The sequence below is a fragment of the Pelodiscus sinensis genome, chromosome 11 (genome assembly GCF_049634645.1).
Source record: "Pelodiscus sinensis isolate JC-2024 chromosome 11, ASM4963464v1, whole genome shotgun sequence".
Taxonomy (NCBI): Eukaryota; Metazoa; Chordata; order Testudines; family Trionychidae; genus Pelodiscus; species Pelodiscus sinensis.
The window spans coordinates 35,106,597-35,127,312 of NC_134721.1; the positions used below are offsets into that span (position 1 = coordinate 35,106,597).

General features: G+C 54.0%; 1 protein-coding gene across 3 annotated transcripts in view; it reads left to right on the forward strand.

The window, feature by feature from the left end:
* Positions 1-20,716, forward strand: part of CDC42BPG (CDC42 binding protein kinase gamma) — a 67,572-nt gene that overhangs the window by 23,478 nt on the left and 23,378 nt on the right. For all 3 annotated transcript variants that reach the window (XR_012906514.1, XM_075939170.1, XM_075939169.1), the window contains exons 2-15: positions 3,938-4,029; positions 4,467-4,550; positions 4,921-5,016; positions 5,758-5,906; positions 6,306-6,399; positions 6,718-6,918; positions 8,188-8,436; positions 9,358-9,437; positions 9,876-9,988; positions 10,691-10,812; positions 11,014-11,256; positions 16,974-17,084; positions 17,533-17,732; positions 19,140-19,233. Coding sequence is in view for 2 of the 3 variants with exons in the window: in XM_075939170.1 (XP_075795285.1) it covers positions 3,938-4,029; positions 4,467-4,550; positions 4,921-5,016; positions 5,758-5,906; positions 6,306-6,399; positions 6,718-6,918; positions 8,188-8,436; positions 9,358-9,437; positions 9,876-9,988; positions 10,691-10,812; positions 11,014-11,256; positions 16,974-17,084; positions 17,533-17,732; positions 19,140-19,233 (1,928 nt within the window). In the remaining variant the exon portion in view is untranslated. The remainder of the gene's footprint in view (positions 1-3,937; positions 4,030-4,466; positions 4,551-4,920; positions 5,017-5,757; positions 5,907-6,305; positions 6,400-6,717; positions 6,919-8,187; positions 8,437-9,357; positions 9,438-9,875; positions 9,989-10,690; positions 10,813-11,013; positions 11,257-16,973; positions 17,085-17,532; positions 17,733-19,139; positions 19,234-20,716) is intronic.

A 20,716-nucleotide genomic window follows, 5' to 3' on the forward strand; every position in this document is an offset into this window, starting at 1 on the left:
TGTGTGCCCCTCGGTCCCTGCCACCAGCTCTGTGTGCCCCTAGTCTGGCCCCTGCCACCAGCTCTGTGTGTGCCCCTTGTCTGGCCCCTGACACCAGCTCTGTGTGCCCCTAGTCTGGCCCCTGCCACCAGCTCTGTGTGTGCCCCTCGGTCCCTGCCACCAGCTCTGTATGTGCCCCTCAGTCCCTGCCACCGGCTCTGTGTGTGCCCCTGGTCTGGTCCCTGCCACCAGCTGTGTGTGTGCCCCTCGGCCCCTGCCACTGGCTCTATATGTGCCCTAGTTCTGCCATCCTGTTGGGTCTTCACTGTGTTACGCTCTCTGAGGAGGATGGAGCAGGCCTGGTGTAAAGCCTGAAGCGTTAATAGGTGCCCTTGACCAGTGCTCTGCTCTGCAAGCATTTGCAGAGTGGCTCAGAGGTCTAGCTTTACGGAGGCACCAGGGCCCCCTTTTTCCAGTTTCCTGATTTGCTCCAGAATCCCCCAGATGCTGGGCAGTAACAGACTGACCCTCGTTCCCTGCCACCCTCAAGCGATAGGCTGTAAGTGATGAACACTCAGCCCAGCCCAGTACAGCCAGGCAGAGCCAGGAATGCCAACTGAGCGTCAGGCCTTCGCAGGCTGGGCCAATGTTACCGCAGGCACCTTTTCATTCATGTGCCGTAGTGCAGCAGGAGTGTGCACTGCTGGTACCATACAGTGCAACTGACAGACCCCAGCCTAGTGCAGCTCCCCATTAGGTCATGCTTCTTATGATGATTACAGCAGCACCTGGAGCTGAGCTTGGAACACTGTGATCATGTGAGCCCAACTAGCCCGGTATCGGCAGACTCTCCCTGCTGCTCCCCATCAGACCCAGGAGCTGATTAGGTCAGTCACTGTTCAGCTGAGTTCCTAGTGGCTGAGCAGGGACCTGTGCCCAGGCTGTGAGAGGCAGATCTGCCAGTCCCTGCTGTGTGGTTCCAGACCTGGCACTGTTGCTGCGCCAGGGTCCTAGAGGGAGGAATGCAGCAATGCAGGTTCTCCCAGGCACATCCAGACCAGACCCCACCCTCCATGCTGTTTACAGTAGACACTGCCCATCACTATTACTGTGCCCAGGTGGGAAAGAAAATTGTGAAGACCCAAGACAAGCACCCAGGTATCCTGGCTCTGAGTCTACCTGTTGTAATGCAATAGGCCTTACTACCCCCTTCTACAGCTGGTCTAGAACCTGCACGCTCTGGCTCTCCTGAGCCACTCACAAGACCCCACTGTTCCATCAAAGCCAAGAGCATAAGCTTTGGTTTGTTATTGTAGGGTAGTCTGCAAAGGGCTGTGCACACCCAGAGATTTCCCATCCAGCCACTGTTGGGTGTCTCATGCTTGAAACAAGTTTGGCAGGTCTCATCTGTGTTCCTGGTGAAACCAGCGCACTCTTCCTGAAACTGGCACTAGGCTGAAATAACCTCAGAGTCAGACTGTCTCTTGCCACTTCTAGGGACTATCCCAGGCCCTGTCATGGGTGGAGGGGGGGCACAGCATGATGGGGCATGCCCTGAGCACACCAATCCTTGGGGTGCTGCAGAGGGGTGGGGAAATGGGCATCTGAGGCAGGTGAACAAGTTGGTGCATAGCAAACACAAGCACCTAATTGGAGACAGTCTGGAAAAATTGCAACATCATAATTCACTTTTGTGTTGTGCTCGCTACTGTGGGCAGGTAGGGAGGCTGGACTTCTGGGTTCTGTAGTGGCTCTGGAAGGAGTGTGGTCTAGTGGTTAGAGCACTGGAGCTGGGACTCCTGGATTCTATTCCCAGCTCTGGGACAAGTGTGGGGTCTGAGCTGAGTGGGGGGAGAGTGATTTATACAGGCCCTCTCCCTGAGCCATGCAAACAGCACTGAGCAAGCATGTTTGCGGAGGCTACAGCCAGGCCACTCTCCCTGGCTCATTTTCTCACCTGCTTCATGCAGTTGCTAGGCTTATCAGATGGTGCTGGAATTCTGAGCTCAGCAAGTCTCTTGTGGCTTTGATCCAGTCACTGGCTGAGCCATTGGGGTGCCTCTCCTTTTGCCCAATGTCTTGCAAAACATTTTTGCTCCATGGAAGGAATAATTGGAATTCAAAACACCTGCTGGAAGCCAGTCAGCAGAGCCCATGTAATGCCCCCTCGCTGGGGATTAGCCAGTTTGTTTAGATCATCATATATAATCTGTGGAGGCCCTAGCTAGGAAAGTCCTGGGCTCTAGTGGACAGGGCACTAGACAGTGAGTCAGTGCTCCTGGGTTCTAACCCTGGGTCAGGGAGGAACATGTGGTGTAGCAGGTTGGGGAGGGGAAGCAAGTCAGGCCCATTGGGCTATGGCTAAACTATGTGCTTTGCTGGAAAATGCAAACAAAGCACTGATTAGCATTTTCTTGCACTTCATTTGCATAATCTCTTCCGGTCCGTTTTTGCACAAGGGGTTTTTATGCAAAAACAAGCAGCGTGGGCATTTCCTTTTTGCACAAAACCCCCTTTTTGCACAAGATCCTTATCCCTCTCCCGGCTGGCATAAGGATCTTGTGCAAAAAGGGGGTTTTGTGCAAAAAGGAAAAGTCCACCCTGCTTTTTTTTTGCGCAAAAACCTCTTGCTTGAATACACTATGCAAACGATGCACAACAATATGCTAACCAGCACGTCATTTGCATACTCTCTGCCGGCAAAGCATGTCGTGTAGACAAAGCCCAAGTACATCTGCACAGCAAACTGCCACCCATGGTAGGGCATCTTGGGGCTTGGGAATCCACACTTGGACTTGTGCTTTGGGGCTAAAAGGAGCTGTGCTGGAGCTGTGAAGCCATGGAGGTGGGTGGGCTCTGAGACACGTTGCTGTGGGCTGCTGCTAGAGTGACCAGAGAGCAAGTGTGAATAATTGAGAGGGGGTGCGGGAAATAGGCACCGATACAGGACAAAGCCCTGCACGGCAGGACTGTCCATATAAAACTGGGACAGCTGCTCTCCCTACTGGCTGTAGGCAAGCCCCTAGAGTCTGTTCCCTGCCCTGGCACTGAAGGGTTGTGTGACCCTAGGTAAGTTCCTTCCCCTCTCAGGGCCTTTGTTTCTACTGCCACCTGTGTCTGTCTTGGCTGTAAGAGCTTTGGGGCAGGAACTGTCCCTCACTGTGGGTCTGTGCAGCACTTGGCCCAAAGGGGGTCCAGCCTCAGCCATGGCTTCTGCATGCTACTGTAATACTTCTAGCAGTAAGCCTGTCACACTCGTCCTCTCTGCAGCCTTTCACTGTTACTTTTGAGGGTGTAAGCCCACTAACTGCCTGAGGGATCCAATTACTGTGCTACTGCTTAGAGCCAGAGGTGCAGTCCCCCAGGGTAAGGTTAGAGGCTGATGGTTTTAAAACTAGCAGTCCTGGCTCTAATTCCCTGTAGTGCAAATAATCCAACCAGATATACTCATGTTTTGGCCATGCCCAGAGGTTTTAAAAAAGATCTGGGCCCCGTTGTGCCAGGCGCTGCACAGACCCGACCGAGATCAAGGCCCCGTTGTGCCAGGCGCTGCACAGACTCTGGCTGAGATCAGGGCCCCGTTGTGCCAGGCGCTGTGCAGACTCTGGCTGAGATCAGGGCCCCGTTGTGCCAGGCGCTGTACAGACCCTGACTGAGATCAGGGCCCCGTTGTGCCAGGCGCTGTACAGACCCTGACTGAGATCAGGGCCCCGTTGTGCCAGGCGCTACACAGACACTTGCGACTGAGTCTCTTCCCAAAGAACTCTCAGTCTAACTAGACAAAGGGAGGGTTGTTCTGCCCATTGTACAGATGCACTGCACCAATCGATCCCGTTCCTGGATTCAATCCAGTAGCCCCCCCTCTGTGTCTCCAGGCAGTGCCCTCATTTGCATAGCCCCTGGGTAGCACCAAGGCAGCAGGCAGTCCCCAAACTGTGCTCTTTGTGTCCCTGCCCAGCCACCCCGCTGGTCAGCAAGGTGAAGGAGATGTGCCTGCACCGGGAGGACTTTGAGATTCTGAAAGTCATCGGGCGAGGGGCCTTTGGCGAGGTGAGCGCTGCCGGCCATCCCGGCTTGGACTCAGGAGGGCTAGTGGTCCCCAGGTATTGCCACAGTGCCAGGCACAGCCTGCGGCTGTATCCTTCTGGGTGCTGTCACTGGCTGGGGCTGGGGCTTTGGGTCCCGGCAGGGTGCAGTACCACCTGCTGTCACTGGCTGGGGTTGGGGCTTTGAGTCCCAGCAGGGTGCAGTACTACCTGCTGTCACTGGCTGGGGCTGGGGCTTTGGGTCCCAGCAGGGTGCAGTACCACCTGCTGTCACTGGGGGGGCAGGGATGGTCCTGGGGCCTGGAGGTAACGGAGGGAGTGGGATTATTCCCGGGGAGGGCGGGGGAAGCAGCCATGTCCTTCCTGCTGCCCCTACAGCTATTTCAGGGCTCATTCAAACCAGGTCCTGGAGTCCCCTCATTGATCCCCTCTCTCGCCCAGGTGGCAGTGGTCAGGCTGCGGAACAGCGAGAAGGTTTACGCCATGAAGATACTGCACAAGTGGGAGATGCTGAAGAGAGCAGAGGTACCTAACCCAAGCCCCACCCATGCTTCTCTCCCTGTCATCCCACAGATCCTCTGCCTAGTGGCAGGGAACAAGGGCAGGTACTCCATTTTGAGGCCTGACGGATTGGCAGAGGATGGGGGAGGGGTACTGGTCGGGATAGGCCCATGGGCTGCTCTGGAAGGGTTGGTGGTTAGGGGATACCAGGCTGGATGGGCCCATGTGTCTGATCCAGAAGAGCAGGATGTGGGGAGATATTGGGCTGGATGGGCCCATCACTCCAATGCTGCAGCACTTTCTGCAGTGGCTTTGTAATGAAAGAGCCCTGCAGCCTCCCTCCCCTGGGATGCATCTCCTGAGCCTTCCCCGTCTCCCTGTGATCCACATGCAGACAGCCTGCTTCCGGGAAGAGAGGGATGTACTGGTGAAAGGGGACAGCCAGTGGATCACCACCCTGCACTACGCCTTCCAGGATGAGCAGTACCTGGTAAGACTCTCCCCTGGGAAGTTGAGGAGAGCTTTTGCATTGCTAGGGGACCCCCTGTCCCTCGAGCACCATCTCCTTGTCCCCATGTGTTGGATAACCCTTCCCTGGAGCAAGCGGCTGCACAGCCTGCCTGCCTGGTTTCAATCCAGTTGCAGTCAGAGGAATTTTTTGCAAGGCCCTATTCTGTGCAGTAGGTGGCGCTGTGTGGCTGGCTGGATGTTCCCAGCAGGTGGCGCTGTGTAGCTGGCGGGGTGTTGCCAGCGGGTGACGCTGTGCATCTGGCTGGGTGTTGCCAGCGGGTGGCACTGTGCAGCTGTCTAGGTGTTGCCAGCGGGTGGCACAGTGCAACTGCTGGATGTAGCCAGCGGGTGGCTCTGTGCAGCTGGCTGGGTGTTGCCAGCAGGTGACGCTGTGCAGCTGGCTGGGTGTTGCCAGCGGGTGGAGCTGTGCAGCTGGCTGGGTGTTGCCAGCAGGTGATGCTGTGCATTGCTAGCTGGAGAAGCTACCAAGCGTTGGGTGTTGCCAGCAGGAGGAGCTGTGGTGTTGCCAACAGGAGGTGTGGGGGGCAGGCTTGGTGGTGCCAGCAGGGGGCACTGTGTGGGTGGCTGGCATTGCTGGTGGAAGGAGCTGCAGATGCTGGGTATTCCCAGAAGATGGCTCGTAGTCGCTGGGAGTTATTTTTCATGTCCTGCAAGGATTCCCCCCTCCCCATTTCCCAGCTAACCCTGCTCCTGTCTGCAGTACCTGGTGATGGATTACTATGTGGGTGGGGACCTGCTGACCTTGCTGAGCAAGTTTGAAGACCGGCTGCCCGAGGACATGGCCTGCTTCTACCTTGCCGAGATGGTGCTGGCCATTCACTCCATCCACCAGCTGCAATACGTGCACAGGTACAGCCTGGCTCCCAGCCACAGGCACAGGAACTAAGGGCTGTGGGAGGTGCTGCTGCACCCCAGGTTTTAGCCAGGGCTCTGCTGCCGGTCTTGCCCCCAGGGTCCTGGCTTTCCCCCCACCAGTTTCCAGCTGCCAGCCCTGGGGCTCTACTCCTGGCTCAGTGCCCACTCCCAGCTTGGGGGGCAGGAGTAAGGAGGCTGACTTTGAGCACCCCCACTAGTAAAAGTGTTCCTGCTCCACTTCCCCTCTGCTCTAACCCATTGGACCCCACACCTCTCCTGGAGCTGGGGTACAAGCCAGGAATCCTGGCTCCCAGCCCCCCAGCTGTAGCCCTCTGGTCCTGTATACTTTATAATGGTTGATGCTTCTCTGCTTTCTCCCCTCTCTCCCCACAGAGACATCAAGCCGGACAATATCCTGATTGATCTAAACGGGCACATCCGTCTGGCCGACTTTGGCTCCTGTCTTCGTCTGCGACCAGATGGGATGGTGAGAGGCACAGACTGCCGCAGGCACTGAGCGTGTGCTGCCTGCAGAGCAGGAAACCCACAGACTCAAGCCTGGATCAGCCCCTATGGCATATTCCTCCCAGTGGGGAGGGATCGGCCCCTAAGGCCTATTGCCCAGGACTCGAGTTAATCTAGAGTTACAGTTCCTGAACAATAGGGCTCCTGGCCCTTCCTTCCTTTGAGGAGATGGGGATGGATTGACCAGCAGCTTCTGTCTGCTCTGGGCTGAGGATCCCATGGGACAGGGGCTGCCATGGCTGCACACAGAGATAGACGCCCTGTGTCCCCTCCTGGCCAGGTGGAGTCTGCGGTGGCAGTGGGGACCCCTGACTACATCTCCCCTGAGATCCTGCAGGCCATGGAGGACGGGAAGGGGAAATATGGCCCCGAGTGCGACTGGTGGTCCCTGGGTGTCTGCATGTACGAACTGCTCTTCGGGGAGACGCCCTTCTACGCTGAGTCCCTAGTAGAGACCTATGGCAAGATCATGAACCATCAGGTGAGCCTGGCAGGGCAGGGTGCCCTGGCTAAGCCTTGCTGAGGGGGCCTCGGGAACCGGGGATGGACAGTGCGGGCTTTGCTGCAAAGGGGTGGGCGTCTGGGAGGATCCGAGAGGAGGTGGGGGGGGGCGTGGGTGTGTAGATGGGGGTGGACGGATGAGGAATGGGCATGGATGGATGGGTGGATGAATGTGAGTTATCTGAATGGATGGATATAGATGGAGGGAAGAACTTGGGTGGGTGGATGAGTAGGTGAAGATGGATGGATTGGTAAATATGGGCAGTGGATGGATGAATATGGGTAGCTGAGTAGCACAGCTGGATGGGGAATGGGGTAGATGGATAGTAGACGACTATGTGCAGATAGGTGGTTGAATGGGGCTGGTTGGGTGGATGGACAGATTGGGGTGTAGCCACAGGTGGACCAGAGTGGGCCCACTTTGTATCCAGGCCTACCCTGTTCTCCAGCCAGGGAATGGGGCTTGGGCTTAATCCACATCCCTCCTGTCCCGCTCCTCTCCCTATTTTTGTCCACCTACCTGAAGTTGGGGCCACTGGCTATGTCACTGGAACAGGTATGTGAATGAGGATGTCTAGGTGAATGGATGGGTGTCTGCAGGGAGATGGGTAGATGTGAAGAGAGGGAGGGATGAGTGGGTAGATGAAGATGGGCGAGTAGGAGTGGAGGGGAGGGAGGGTGGGTAGATGCGGGTGGGGAGTAGGAGGAGTGGAGGAGGCAGAGGGATGGGGAGGGGAGGGAGGGCAAGTAGATGCTGGTGGGGAGTAGGAGGAGTGGAGGGGAGGGAGGGTAAGTAGATGCTGGTGGGGAGTAGGAGGAGTGGAGGGGGCGGAGGGAGGGGGAGGGGAACGTGGGTGGGTAGATGCAGGTGGGTACATAAGAGGAGTGGAGGGGCAGAGGGGTGTTTGCATGGATGGATGGAGGAAGACTGGATGCGTGGGGATGAAAACGGGTGTAGCATGGTGAAGTCTGGAGAAGCAGAGGGGGATGGATACAAATGCATCTGCCTGCATTTGACTAAACGGTGCATGCAGGAGAGTGTCTTGTGTGGCCATTTGGACCAGTTGAGTGTGTTCATGTTCATTTGAACACCTGGGGATCCTGTGGCCGATGTACTGACAGCTCTGTCCAGGAATCACCAAGCTCAATGGGCACAAGGGCATCAAGCTAGGAAGCCAGCAAGGAGCTCCGGCCTGACTCCCCCATCAGTGCCCTTGCACTGAGCCCCTTTGGCTTGTGCCCCGTCCAGGACCACCTGCAGTTCCCCCCAGATGTCACAGATGTGTCGGAGCCAGCTAAGGACCTGATCCGGGGGCTGCTGTGCCAGCAGGAGCGGCGACTCGGCCAGAACGGCATTGAGGACTTCAAGCGGCACCCCTTCTTCAAGGCCATTGACTGGGACAACATCCGAACCAGCACGCCTCCCTATGTGCCTGAGGTCAGCAGCCCTGCAGACACCTCCAACTTCGATGTGGACGACGACACGCTCAAGGAGCTGGTGAGGAAGGCACTAGAGGATGCTGTGCTGCAGGGGGGTGGGAACTTGGGAGGGGGCACTGTGCTGCAGGGAGGGGGTGGAGGGACAGTAAGGGGTGCTGTGCTGCAGGGAAAGATTAAAGGGACAGTAGGGGGCGCTGTGCTGCAGGGAGGAGGTGGAGGGACAGTAAGGGGTGCTGTGCTGCAGGGAAAGATTAAAGGGACAGTAGGGGGTGCTGTGCTGCATGGAGGGGGTGGAAGGAGAGTAAGGGGCGCTATGCTGCAGGGAAAGGTTAAAGGGACAGTAGGGGGCGCTGTGCTGCAGGGAGGGGGTGGAGGGACAGTAAGGGGTGCTGTGCTGCAGGGAAAGGTTAAAGGGACAGTAGGGGGTGCTGTGCTGCATGGAGGGGGTGGAAGGAGAGTAAGGGGCGCTATGCTGCAGGGAAGGGGTAAAGGGACTGTAGGGGGTGCTGTGCTGCAGGGGGTGGAGAGACATTAGGGGCATGGTGCTGCAGCCAGGGGTAGAGGGACGGTAGGGGCTCTGTGCTATAGGGAGGAGGTGGAAGGACAGTAGGGGCACTGTGCTGCAGGGAGGGGATGGAAGGACAGTAGGGGGCGCTGTGCTAAAGGGGGTGGAAGGACAGTAGGGGGTGCTGTGCTGCAGGGAGGAGCTGGAAGGACAGTAGGGAGCGCTGTGCTAAAGGGGGTGGAAGGACAGTAGGGGGTGTTGTACTGTAGGCACAGGGTGGGGTTTGGGAAGGGGGCTCTGCCTTTGCAGTTAGTGCTGGCCGCAGTGCTGTGCTGGGGAACATTCTCCCCTGAGGCTGTAGGTTCATTGAGGTTCCTCAGCCCCTGCGCCCCACCTGGGAGAGGGGTGTATCCGCGCTGGCTGAGGAATACGCAGCTGCCATGTTCTTTGTGACGTCCCCTCTCTGATCTCCAGGAGACACTGCCTCCCATTTCACACAATGCATTCACCGGCCACCATCTTCCCTTTGTGGGGTTCACCTTCACCACCGGCTGGTGAGTACAGGCCCCAGGCAGGACACCCCTTCCCCTTCCATAGCTGATCCCGTGGGCGCCAGAGGCATTATCATTTCAACACCTGTCCGTAATCCCCCCTCTCAGGCTCAGACCCATGGTCTCATCCCGTCAGTCTCCGCTTCCCCTGGTCCGATCCAAGCTAGTATCCCTTCTCCTGGCTGCACTGAGCCCATCCCTCCTGGTATCCCCTCATGGGCCATGTGTGAACTTAGTGCCCTCTGGCCAGGATTGAACTTGTCACCCCAAGATCTAGAGACACAAGACTCTAGGGGTCCAGCTGAAGGACCACCCAGCCTGAGGATGCCAAGGCCTCTGCTATTTTGTGCAGCCACCAGGGGGTGACAAAGAGCCACACCCTGGGCTAAGTTGACCAGGCAGGATACTCATGTGCACCCCCTACTTCCACCATATCCCCAGCCCCCTCTCTGTGAAGCCCCCGTCCCCCTCCATGTCCCCTGCGGTGGCCCAGCTGGAGAAGAGGATCCGGAACCTGGAGCAGGAGAAGGTGGAGCTGGCCCGGAAACTTAGAGGTGAGGCAGGTGGTGGCTCGGAGGGTTAAATCCAAAAAATCTGCCTTGTCTAGTAACTTAGAAGCTCCCCTTCTTACACCCTTATTCCTGTGGTCTCCACACACCAAGGTGTGGGTGTTCTGCACCCCCAGCAGACAGAGGAAGTGACAGTGAGTCTGGGATCAGACCCAGGTTGGAGCCCTACCTGCCAGCCTCCTCCTCTAGACCCTAAAATCTTCAGAGCTGGGGACAAAACCCAGGAGTCCTGACTCCCAGCCCCTGCTCTAACCCCTCTCCCCTCCCAGAGGTTGAGACCTTTCTGCTCCTTCCTGCTCACTCCATTTCACCCAGTTTTGGGGGCTGACCCCTTTTGGCTCTGCCTGACGGTTTCGTATGCAGATGTGCTGCCCCGATCCCCCCTCTCCCACTCGCACCCCTAGGTTTCCACCTCCCCAGCCATGGACTCAGAAATGGGAGCTTGCAGAGAGAAACAGAGATGCTGTGTAGAAAGTTGACAGGTACCGATGCCTGCAGGAAAGGGGCCATGGATCAGCTGGGCCATTGATCTGACTGGGGTCTGGTCTGGTGTGGGGGGTGCTGGGGGAGGATACTGGGTTAAATGGGCCCCTTGTTCTGATCCAGGGCAGCAGGAGGGGGATACCGGGCTGGCTGGGCCTATGTAAGGAATCCTAGAAAATTCCCTGGTCTCTCTCTCATGCTCAGAGAGCCAGTCGGAAGCCGAAGACACATTAAAACAGCGACTGGAGGGGGCGGCATCGGGGCAGGTGAAAATCCTGGAGAAGCAAGTGAAATCACTCAGACAGGAGAGGGACCAGGCCTTTAAGGTGAGATGTTTCCAAGAATCCTGCTGCTGCCCCCTGTTCCACCCGCCTAGAACTGGGCTCCCTTGCCTGGCAGAGATACAGCCCCCACTGTGGTGGGGAAAAGGGGCTGTTCCGAGACCGATCCCTCACCTAGTGCTGAGATGCAGCAGCCTCTGGGGTGGAGCTCAGCAGTTCTCTTTAGCTGAGATTGTACCCCCGCAGGAGCTATCGGAGGCCCAGGAGAGGCAAACGGCCCAGGGCCAGGAGCTGCAGGAGCTCCTGGCCAGGCACAAGCAGACAGTGGAGGAACTGCGCTGTGCTGAGGCCAAGTGCGGAGACCTGCGGGCCCAGTTACTCCGGCACATGCGCCAGCTGCGGGAACGGCAGGAGGAGACCGAGGCAGCTGCCCGGCGCGTGGATGGCCTGCGCAAGGAGCTGGCACGGGTGGAAAGTGGGCGCAAGGAGGTAACTGGGCAGTGCCCACCCCATCCTGACTGCGCCAAGCATGGGTACCTCCTCCAAGTGAGGCCCTTGTGTGTGTGTGCAGCACCAGGCCTTGTCCTGCCCTGCTGCATGCAAGAGATGCCCCCTGGGGGATGCCCTTCAGCTTTGCATTGTGCCGCACCAACCTCAGCTTCCCTGTGCTAAGGGTGGGACTTCCCCTGATGCCTCCTTGTACCCATGCATCATTCAGCACCAACTGCATCCCCCTGGCACCTCCTGCTGGCAGCCCATCAACTGTGCACCATGCTGCATCGCATGTCTCTTGTGCTGAATGCACAGTGCCCCCTGCTGGCCAGCACTGACTGCATTCCCCAAAGGGGGTGGGGGACAGGGTTAAATCCCAGTTACCTGGCCTGCAGGGACAGCTGAGTCTAATTAAGCTGGGAGCCTTTAAGAACAGGCAGGGCACCTAGAAAATACAAACTCTTTGCATCACAAGGGCTTTGCTGCTGCAAGTCCTCCAATAATCCTGACTCCTCTGTGCTGTCTCTGAGACTCTCTGGGTGGCTGAGGCCTAGTCTACACTAGGAGTTTAGGTCAAACTTCACCACATTAGGTCGATTTTCTAAACAATGAGTCTGCACAACCAACCCTGTTCTGTCAACTTGAAGGGCTGTTAAAGACAATTTTGGTACTCCTGCTTGTCATGAGAAGTAATGGTAAATTTGACCTTGCATGGTCGACTTTAGAGTAGTACAGATGCAGCACCGTGAAAGGCAACGTTCTTGGCCTCCAGGAGGTGTCCCACAGTCCCCCAGTGTGATCACTCTGGCCAGGACTTTCCACTCTGCTGCTCTCCCTGGGAAAATTTGAATTTCCTTTCTTGTGTGACCAGCGTGGTGAGCAGCCCTCAGAGCCGGCAGTCCACCTCAGCAGCACACCTGACTATGAATGCCCAGGGTCACAAACGAGCTCCAGCATGGAGCATGCCGGAGATCCTGGGCCTCACTGCCTTGTGGGGAGAGGAATCTGCTAAGGCAGAACTATGAAGCAGCAAAAGAAACACTGATATCTCTGCCGAGAATGATTGCACGGGGCATGGTGGAGAAAGGACACGCCATGGACACCCAGCAGAGCTACATGAAAATAAAGACACTCAGGCAGGTGTACCAGAAGACAAAGGAGGCAAATGGATGATCTGGGTCAACATCACAAACATGCCGCTTCTAGGAGCAGCTGCATGGGTGTCTAGGGGGGCCCAACCAGTGTCCCATCCCAGTCCATCAAGAGACTCTTCAGGCAACAGCCTCAGACAACAGTGGGGAGGACAGTGTGGATGACAGAGGAGAAAGAGAATGTTGAGCAGGCGAGCGGAGTATCCAGTCTCACCCACAACCAGGACCTTTTTATAACTTTGGAGCCAAACTCCTCCTCCCAGGATGTATTGCTGCCGGGCCCTGATGGTGAGGAGGGCTCTTCTGGTGAGTTCATATTTTTAATCATGCTACAAGAGGGTTAAGGCAATCGGGTGTGATCTGTAGCAGCCACTCTGCCTGTACAGTGGGGGCTCCTTGGAAGAGTTTATTGACGTATCTGGAGATGGAGGGGGAATCCTCCCTGCACATCCCCATGAAGCTCTCATAGAGAAACTCTTTCATCCTTCTCACAAAGTTTCTGGGGAGATCGGCCTTATTCCGTCCTCCATGGTAGGGCACCTCCCCACGCCAAGCCAGCAGTGAGTGGCCTGGCATCATTGCGGCACAAAGCACTGTGGCCACATTCAATCAGCATCTGCTCCCTAGCTGTGTGATTCAGAGAAGACTGATGTCGTGCATGGTAATCTGGAGGAAGCAGGAGAAGCTCTGTCACTGATTCCACAGTTTGCTAATGCCCAACAAAGCATAGTTTGAGCTTCTGTCCTGCTGCCATGCCCGGACCCCCTCCCGCTCCTGCCCGCAGGCTCCGTGGGGTCTGCGTGAGCACTTGCCCTTCTGCCGCGCCTGGACACCATCTCAGCTGCAGGCTCCTGTGGGAAGGGAAAGTTGCACTTTCCCGGAAAACAGGGGGCACCAAACACTATGTCGCCATGTGAGCACCTGCCCTGCTGCCACACCACTGTGGACCTTCTTTGCAAACATACATGCTTGACTAGCTGCAAGAACTGCTATTTGCAAGCACTGTATTGCACATACTTTCAAAGTAGAAGCAAAAGGGAGAGCCCCAACCTGTCCCTTAGCATGCCAGCTGCCAAACCGAATCTGGCTGCTCCCTTAAGGTCTCTGTGGTGTAACCTGATACACAGTGGGCCCTTAAAAGCATAACTTTGGCCTCGTGTATGACACAAACCTATTGTCTTGGACAGATGTTCTTTTATGTTAAAAGATTAGGGTCTACGTTCTACGATGTATCTCCTGTCAAGCCCCCTCACCCCCACCCCCAGCCCTGTCAGCTGTTTGGCTAGCACAGATACGAAGGTAAAAACGCAAGGAGGATGTCACATTCAATGCCATCCACCTGCTTGGACAGGGGGCAATTAAATGAATAGAGAAGAATGCTGCTGCAGGAGATGTAAGCAGAGAATAAGGACAGGAAAGCGTGCAGGGAACGCAAAGTGAAGATACAGGAGAATGTCTTGAGGATCATGGCGGAGCTGATGATGCACCTGGTAGACTCACAGAGAGTCAGATGCACAGAGACCCCCTCTGGCCCATGCTGAACCACATTCTCTTCTCTCCTCGCCAAGTTCCATAGCCTTCTTTCCAAGTGCCCTAGGGGGGGAAGTCAAGGTCAGCCTCACACTCAACCCCCTCAACAAAGACTGTCATTCTCACAGCTGTGTGATTGCTGAACAGGGGAACCGTTGTATGCCCCTCCCCCCCAAAGCTCCTGCCTTGAACTCCATTTCTGTCCCTGCTTCCTTGTGTTCCTTTAAATAAAAATGCATGATTTCTCAATAACAGCATCTTTATTACTTGTGTGGAATGGGGGGGAGGGGATTAACAGGCTAGCACACTTAATGCAGGGAGCACCTTGTGAAGAGCAACGTGCATGGCTGTCATATCACTGCCTGGCCATTCATAGAGCTGTTTTTCAAAGCCTCTCTGATTTGCAGTGCCCTCAGTGTGCTCTCCTTATTGCCCTAGTGTCTAGCTACTCATAACTAGTGGGTAGATGTTGTGCTTCAACTCCCCAACCCTGCCATAAAATCCCCCCCCCCTTACTTTCACAGATATTATGGAGCACACAGCAGGCTGCCACAACAATGGGAATGTTGCTTTCACTGAGGTCTAACCTAGTCACTAAACTGCAGAACCTTCCCTTTAAGCATCCAAACCCACATTCTACCAACATTCTGCACTTGCTCAGTTTGTAGATGAACTGCTCCTTTCCATGGTCTAAGCCGCCTGTGTACGGCTTCCTGAGCCCACGGGCGCAAGAGGTAGACTGGATCTCCAAAGATCACCATTGGCATTTCAACACCTCCAAAAGTAAAGCAATTAGCTTAGGAAAGAAGCATCTTGAAAATGTGTGTATTTAGCAGCATGTTGTACAGATGTGAGACATGGGTGATAATGAAAGATTCAAAAAGAAGGATATTGGCGTTCAAGAGGAGTTGTTATAGAAAGATCCTGAGAATAGGATGGATGCAGAAGGTCACCAATGAGGAATTATATAGGAAGATACAGCCGAAAGAGAACCTACTACAGAGGATTATACAATGGAAGTTACAGCTATTCGGGCATATCTGCAGAATGAACGATGAGCAAAAAGTTAAGACCCTGGTATTCGGCATAATGGATGGTCCGAATAGGAGAGGCAGAGCCCACAGAGAATGGGTAGATGATATAGTGGATCGGTGTGGAGCTAGTCTACAGAAACTAAGCCACTCCGCACTGTACAGGGAAAGATGGCAGGAAATAGTGAGGGAGGCATCGGACATGAACGGGCGTTGAGCCCATGGTTGTTGATGATGATGAATGTTAATTTTCCAACCAGGGAAGAAAGTTTCATCATTCTTCTTAGGGAGCAACTTTCTGAAGAGACGGAAGATCCTCAAGATGTGTGTGTCATGCTCCTTTCCTGACCATTCCACACTGGTGTTGGTGAAATGGCCATTGTAACCCACCAGCACCTGCAGCATCGTTGAGAAGTACCGTCTGCAGTGGTTATACTCGTTGGCAAGGTGGTCTGGGGCCAAGATAGGGATATGCATTAGATCTATCACCCTACCACAGGGAACCCCATCGCAGCAAAGCCTACCACAATGCCCTGTACATTTCTCACCATCACTACCCTTCATAGCAGAACTCTGATGGCCTTGGCTACTTGGATCACAGCAGCCCCCGCTGTAGATTTCCCCACTTCAAATTCATTCCCATCTGAGCAGTAGCTGCATTTCAGGCCAGAGAAGAGCAATTTGTACATGTACATGAAAGTGGCCTTACACATGCGAAAGTTTTGCAGCCACTGCTGATTGTCCCATAGCTGCGTAACTATGCAGTCCCACCAGTCTGTGCTTACCTCATGGCACCAAACCGGCGTTCCATTGTGTCAAGAGGATAGAATGCCGCCAGCATCTCTCAATTGCTCAACTCAAGTGCTTCACACAAGAGTCTGTTTATGGCCTCCTCAGATTCTTCCTCGCTCAGACAAGCCCTGGACAGGCTCTGGACATACTGCAGCATAAGGCGTGAGAAGTTTGCTATGATCGCCATAGTTTTTTGCTGCTTAACAAGGTCCACGCTTGCCCTGCTATGGCATCTGCACAGATAACCAAGGAAAAAAGGACACAAAAAGATTGTTTGCTATTGCTTTCAACTGTGGGGGGGATGGGGAGATAAGTGCATTATGGGATGCTGATGGCATGTACCCAGAATCAGCTGCTGCACTGTTTTGGTCCCATCAGGCGCTGGAAGCCTAACCCTGAATGTAAAGGGGCAGCAGGAAATGTGGGTTAGCTATCCACAGTGCATCACTGTCAAAGTCGATGGTAGCCATCCCACTGGGGATGCACCATGTCACACACTTGTGCACAGTGGGGACATGCACCTTCAACTTTACAAAACTGGATGCTCAAAAATTGACCTTAATACATTGTACCTTATCTCGAGTGTAGACAAGGCCTTAAGGAGAGGGAACAGAAGCCAGTCCCTGTGGGAATTGCTTTAGGTCAGGAGGGGCTGGAATCCTGGGGGGTGACTCCAAACAGAGAGGGGGTGTGGCAGGGTCTGAGGAGGGTCCCTGCTTCCTTTGAACTTGACTCCTGTGTGGATGTTTGGGGTGGGGGCAGGGAGTGTTTGGGGGCAGGGAGTGTTTAGCCTCCCCTCCTTGTCCTTGTCCTGGCTCCTATTGGGACTTGCTATCTTGACCCTGTTCTCCCCCACCCTCCGGTGTCTCTCCCCTGAGGCTGGGCAGTTAGTCATGGTCCTTGCTAGAGACTTGTCTGAGATGCTGCAAACCTACATCACTAGGAGTGGCAGCAAGGGGATGACCTGAGGGTGGGTGCGGGGGAAGGGTCCATATCCCAACCTCACCCTGAGGCTGGATCAGTATAGGGAGAATGGCCTTATGTCTCGTTCTCTGCCCACTGAACCAGCCACTCCTCCTCCCATGGGGCTGGAGCTGGTGCTGACTGTAGGGGAAGGGCCCAAATGCCCCCATGCCCTTGCCTCAGGCCCCCATTCTCCCAGCCCTGGAGCTGTGGGGGGTTCTGGGGGCTGATTTCCACCTCCCCACAGCTGGAGTCTCGGATTGAAGGTCTCTGCAGCGAGGTGTCCAAGCAGCGGAAGCTGAAGGAGAGAAGTGAGCAGCAGGCAAGGAAGATGAGGCGGGAGCTGGAGGGGCTGAAGGTGAGGAGGAAGGGGCCTGGGTATGCATGTGTGGGTGTGGGGTAATGCACTAGTGCCCCTTGCACACGTAGGCAGAGCGTGAAGCCCCCAAAGCATTCCCCTTCCCTGCCCAGCAAGGGCCTCTGGGGCAGAGGTCGGTGAGCACACGAGGGCTCCTTGTCTGGTCCGTGCAGACCCCGGGGAGGGGGGCTGTTGGTGGGTGCATAAAGTCCCCTTGCATGATCAGCGGAGCTCTGGCGGCAGTTTGTGAGACTCTAGCAGGGTGAATGGTGGGTGCATGAGGGTCCCTTGCCTGGTCAGTGAGGGTGCCTGGAGGGAGCTTTTGGGCCCCTTGCAGGCTTAGGCATCCCAGTTTTTAAGGCTTTACCCAGTTTTTAATACCACATGAGTACCCCCCACGGTACTAGTCAAGGGGGTGCCTGTGGATGAACTCTCTTGCCCCCTGCAGGCAAAGCATGGCACTGCCTCTCTGGAGTCTTCTGGCCCCAACCACACCAAGGACCCCAGCTTCCTGCAAAGGGACTTGCAGACCAAGGGGGAGCGAAGGAGCCTGAGTGAGCCACTGCAGGAGAGGGAGAGCCAGCTGGGGGCATTGCAAGGGGAGCTTGCCCAGCGTCAGGGAAAACTGGAGAAAGTCAGGAAGGAGAGGTAAGTGGGGAGGGGTGATTCGAACCTACAGCCCTCTCCTGGGCTCAGCATTCCCACTATCCCATTGGTCGGGGGCAGCAAGTGGAATTATTTTTTTTCTGGGAGAGGAAGGGGAGAAAGGTGGATTTTTCCTGTGAGAAAATTTATCTTGGGGACATTTTGCATGCAAGAAAAAAATTGGAGTTTTTCTTCATCTTCCTCTTTCCTTTTTATTCCGTCCTCTCTCAGCCCCTTTCATTTCATTTCTCTATGTCTGGCACAGAACTGGACAGCCCAGTGATGATTTCTTTTTGCACCCTAGGAATTGTTTCCCTTTTTCCTGCTCTGTCGCCTTTCAGAAATTTGGGAAGTTGTACTTCGTGAGGGTGACAGAGTGAGGGAGGAGGGGGAAGAATCATTTATTCAATTCCATTCAGTGGCTAAATGGAGGGAACAGAGTCAAATTATTCATTTTTTCCTATTTTCAAATTTAAAGAAAACATCCCTAAAGAAATCTGCATTTTTTAAACTCAGAAATATGCATTTTTAATAGGGGGGGACTTGGGAAAGAAATATCCTTCAGACACAGTTGTTATGTGGCTGAGTGGTTAGCGCACCAGACTGAGTTCAGTTCCCAGCTCTGCCACTGGCCTGTTGGGTGACCTGAAGAAAGTCAGTACCGCCCTGTGCCTCTGTTTCCCCATCTGTAAAATAGGGATAATGTTATCAATCTGGCTGCGTCTACGCAGCTTCCTCATTTTTTCAGGAAGAATGGCTCTTGCACAAAAACCCCTTGTGCAAAAATGGCTCTTAATTAATTATGCTAATGAAGTGCAGCAATATGCTAATCTGTGCTTCATTTGCATAGACTTTTGCGGAAGAGGGAAGCTGTGTAGACATAGCCTCCACTTTGTGATACAGTAATTCTCAGCCTTTCCATATGACTGTGCCCCATTTAGGTGTCTTACTTGTCTTGTGTACCCCCAAATTTCACCTGAATTAAAAACAACTTGTTTACAAAGTCAGACATAAAAATACAAGAATGTCATAGCACTCTTGCTTGTTTTCTCACTTTTACTATATAATTATAAAATAAATCCATTGGAATATAAATATTGTACTTGCTTTCTAGTGTATCGCATATGGAGCAGCAGAAATAAGTCATTATATGCAATTGTAGTTTGTACTGACTTCATTAATGCTTTTGCTGCAGCCTATTGTAAAACTAGGCAAACAGCTAGATGAGTTGATGTACTCCCTGAAAGACTTTGGTGTTCCCCCAGGGGTATGTGTACTCCTGGTTGAAGAGCACTACTGTAAAACATTTTGAGATCTATGCGTAGAAAGCACTGCGTACAAGCTAGGGGTTAATATTATTATTCCTGTTGGTCGTGGCTCTAATGTTCTTTTCCAACCCCTGGGTTCTAGTTTATGGGAACACAAGGAGCTGAAAGACCAGAACGAACAGGAGACAAGTTTGCTGCAGGACAAGACCAGTACATTCACCCAGGAACAGGAGAGGGTAAGAGGAATTTGAATCTCTCCATTTCTCCAAGGGGGACTTGCTAAGCATCTTCCAGCCCTTTGCAACCTGGTCACTGCTGGGTTGCATGGCTGATGTGCTGCTGTCACTGGGTAGCTGCAGGGGCTGCATCTTTGTAAGGTGCAGTATTGCCTGCTACCATAGGGGGCATCTTCTGATGGGAAGGTCCTGCAGCCTGCCTGGTTTCAGTTGGCAGGATTGCCTATGGGCTGCAGGTGGTAGAAGAAAGGGTCTTGGAGCAGGGAATACAGCTGCAAGCACTAGGTCTTAGCCCCCAAAGGAGGGGAGCAGGAGCCCCTGCTGCATGCAGGAGGAGGCACAGAGTCTTATCCCATGTCATAATGTAACATCGGTACGCAGAATCGAACCTGGGACCTCTGGAGTTTAGTGCATGAGCTAAACACTGAATACCTCTCAGCTAAGGCTGTAGCACACACTCATCATTCTCGCTGTAGGTGGTCTCAGTGCCATAGAGAGACAGCGTACCACAGCCAGTATAGGTGTGGGGGTTTCACTGATTGGTACCTGAGGGTTGCTCTGTCTCATCTCATTGGCCAGCTGAGCAAATACTGCACTGCACTCGGAGCTGTATGTGGGCACTTATTTGCAATGGTGTGCTACAGCTTGAACTGGCTCTGGCAAGCCCAGAAATGATGCTGCCTGGAACACTGGCAATGTTAATGGCTATTTGTTGTCTGTATGCAGAGCTCTCCCATGGATAGCACTCTCTCCTGACGCTCATTAGCTGCTTTGTACAGATCTTGCCCATGTGTTGCTGCCACTACAGCTGTGCTGTAGTTAAGCTTGAGAAACTCTTTCTGTTTAAAGGTATTAAGTGCTGTAAAACCCACAGGCTTAAGTGGATTGCCTCGAAATTTGGTTTGCCTCATGGGGGCACAGAGTAGAGTTAGTGATATAAATTTGGGGTCATTCAAATAAGAGGTTCCTGAAATACAGGTGCCCCCACCCCCCTGCCTCCCAGCATTTCTTAATGCTGACATTTCTGCCAACTTTGATTGCATAGATCTGGGGCTCAACTGTGGGTCTGATCATGCCCTAAAGCAGGGCTACTCAACTTTGGAAGCCCTGGGGGCCATAATAATACTCACAGCACATACCGAGGTCCTCAACTTAAGTGTGGTTACGTATACATGCAAATATATATGCAAATATATGCAGATAGTTTCTTTCACACTGAAGGGTATGAATACAAAGATTAAGGCAAGACTACACAACATGCAGGCCCCATCTAAGTCAGTTCTGCTGATATCAATAAAATGCAACATTTACCCGATTTCCACCCATATGACAGCACTTTTAATGAGCAATGACAGCCCAGGAATTTAACTACTAAACGCATATCAACAGAAGACCATTATATTGGCTACTTTTTTGTTTTGGTTCCCACCCATGGGCTGCGTGTTGAGCCCCACGTAAATCCAAACCACACAGCGAGCTGCAA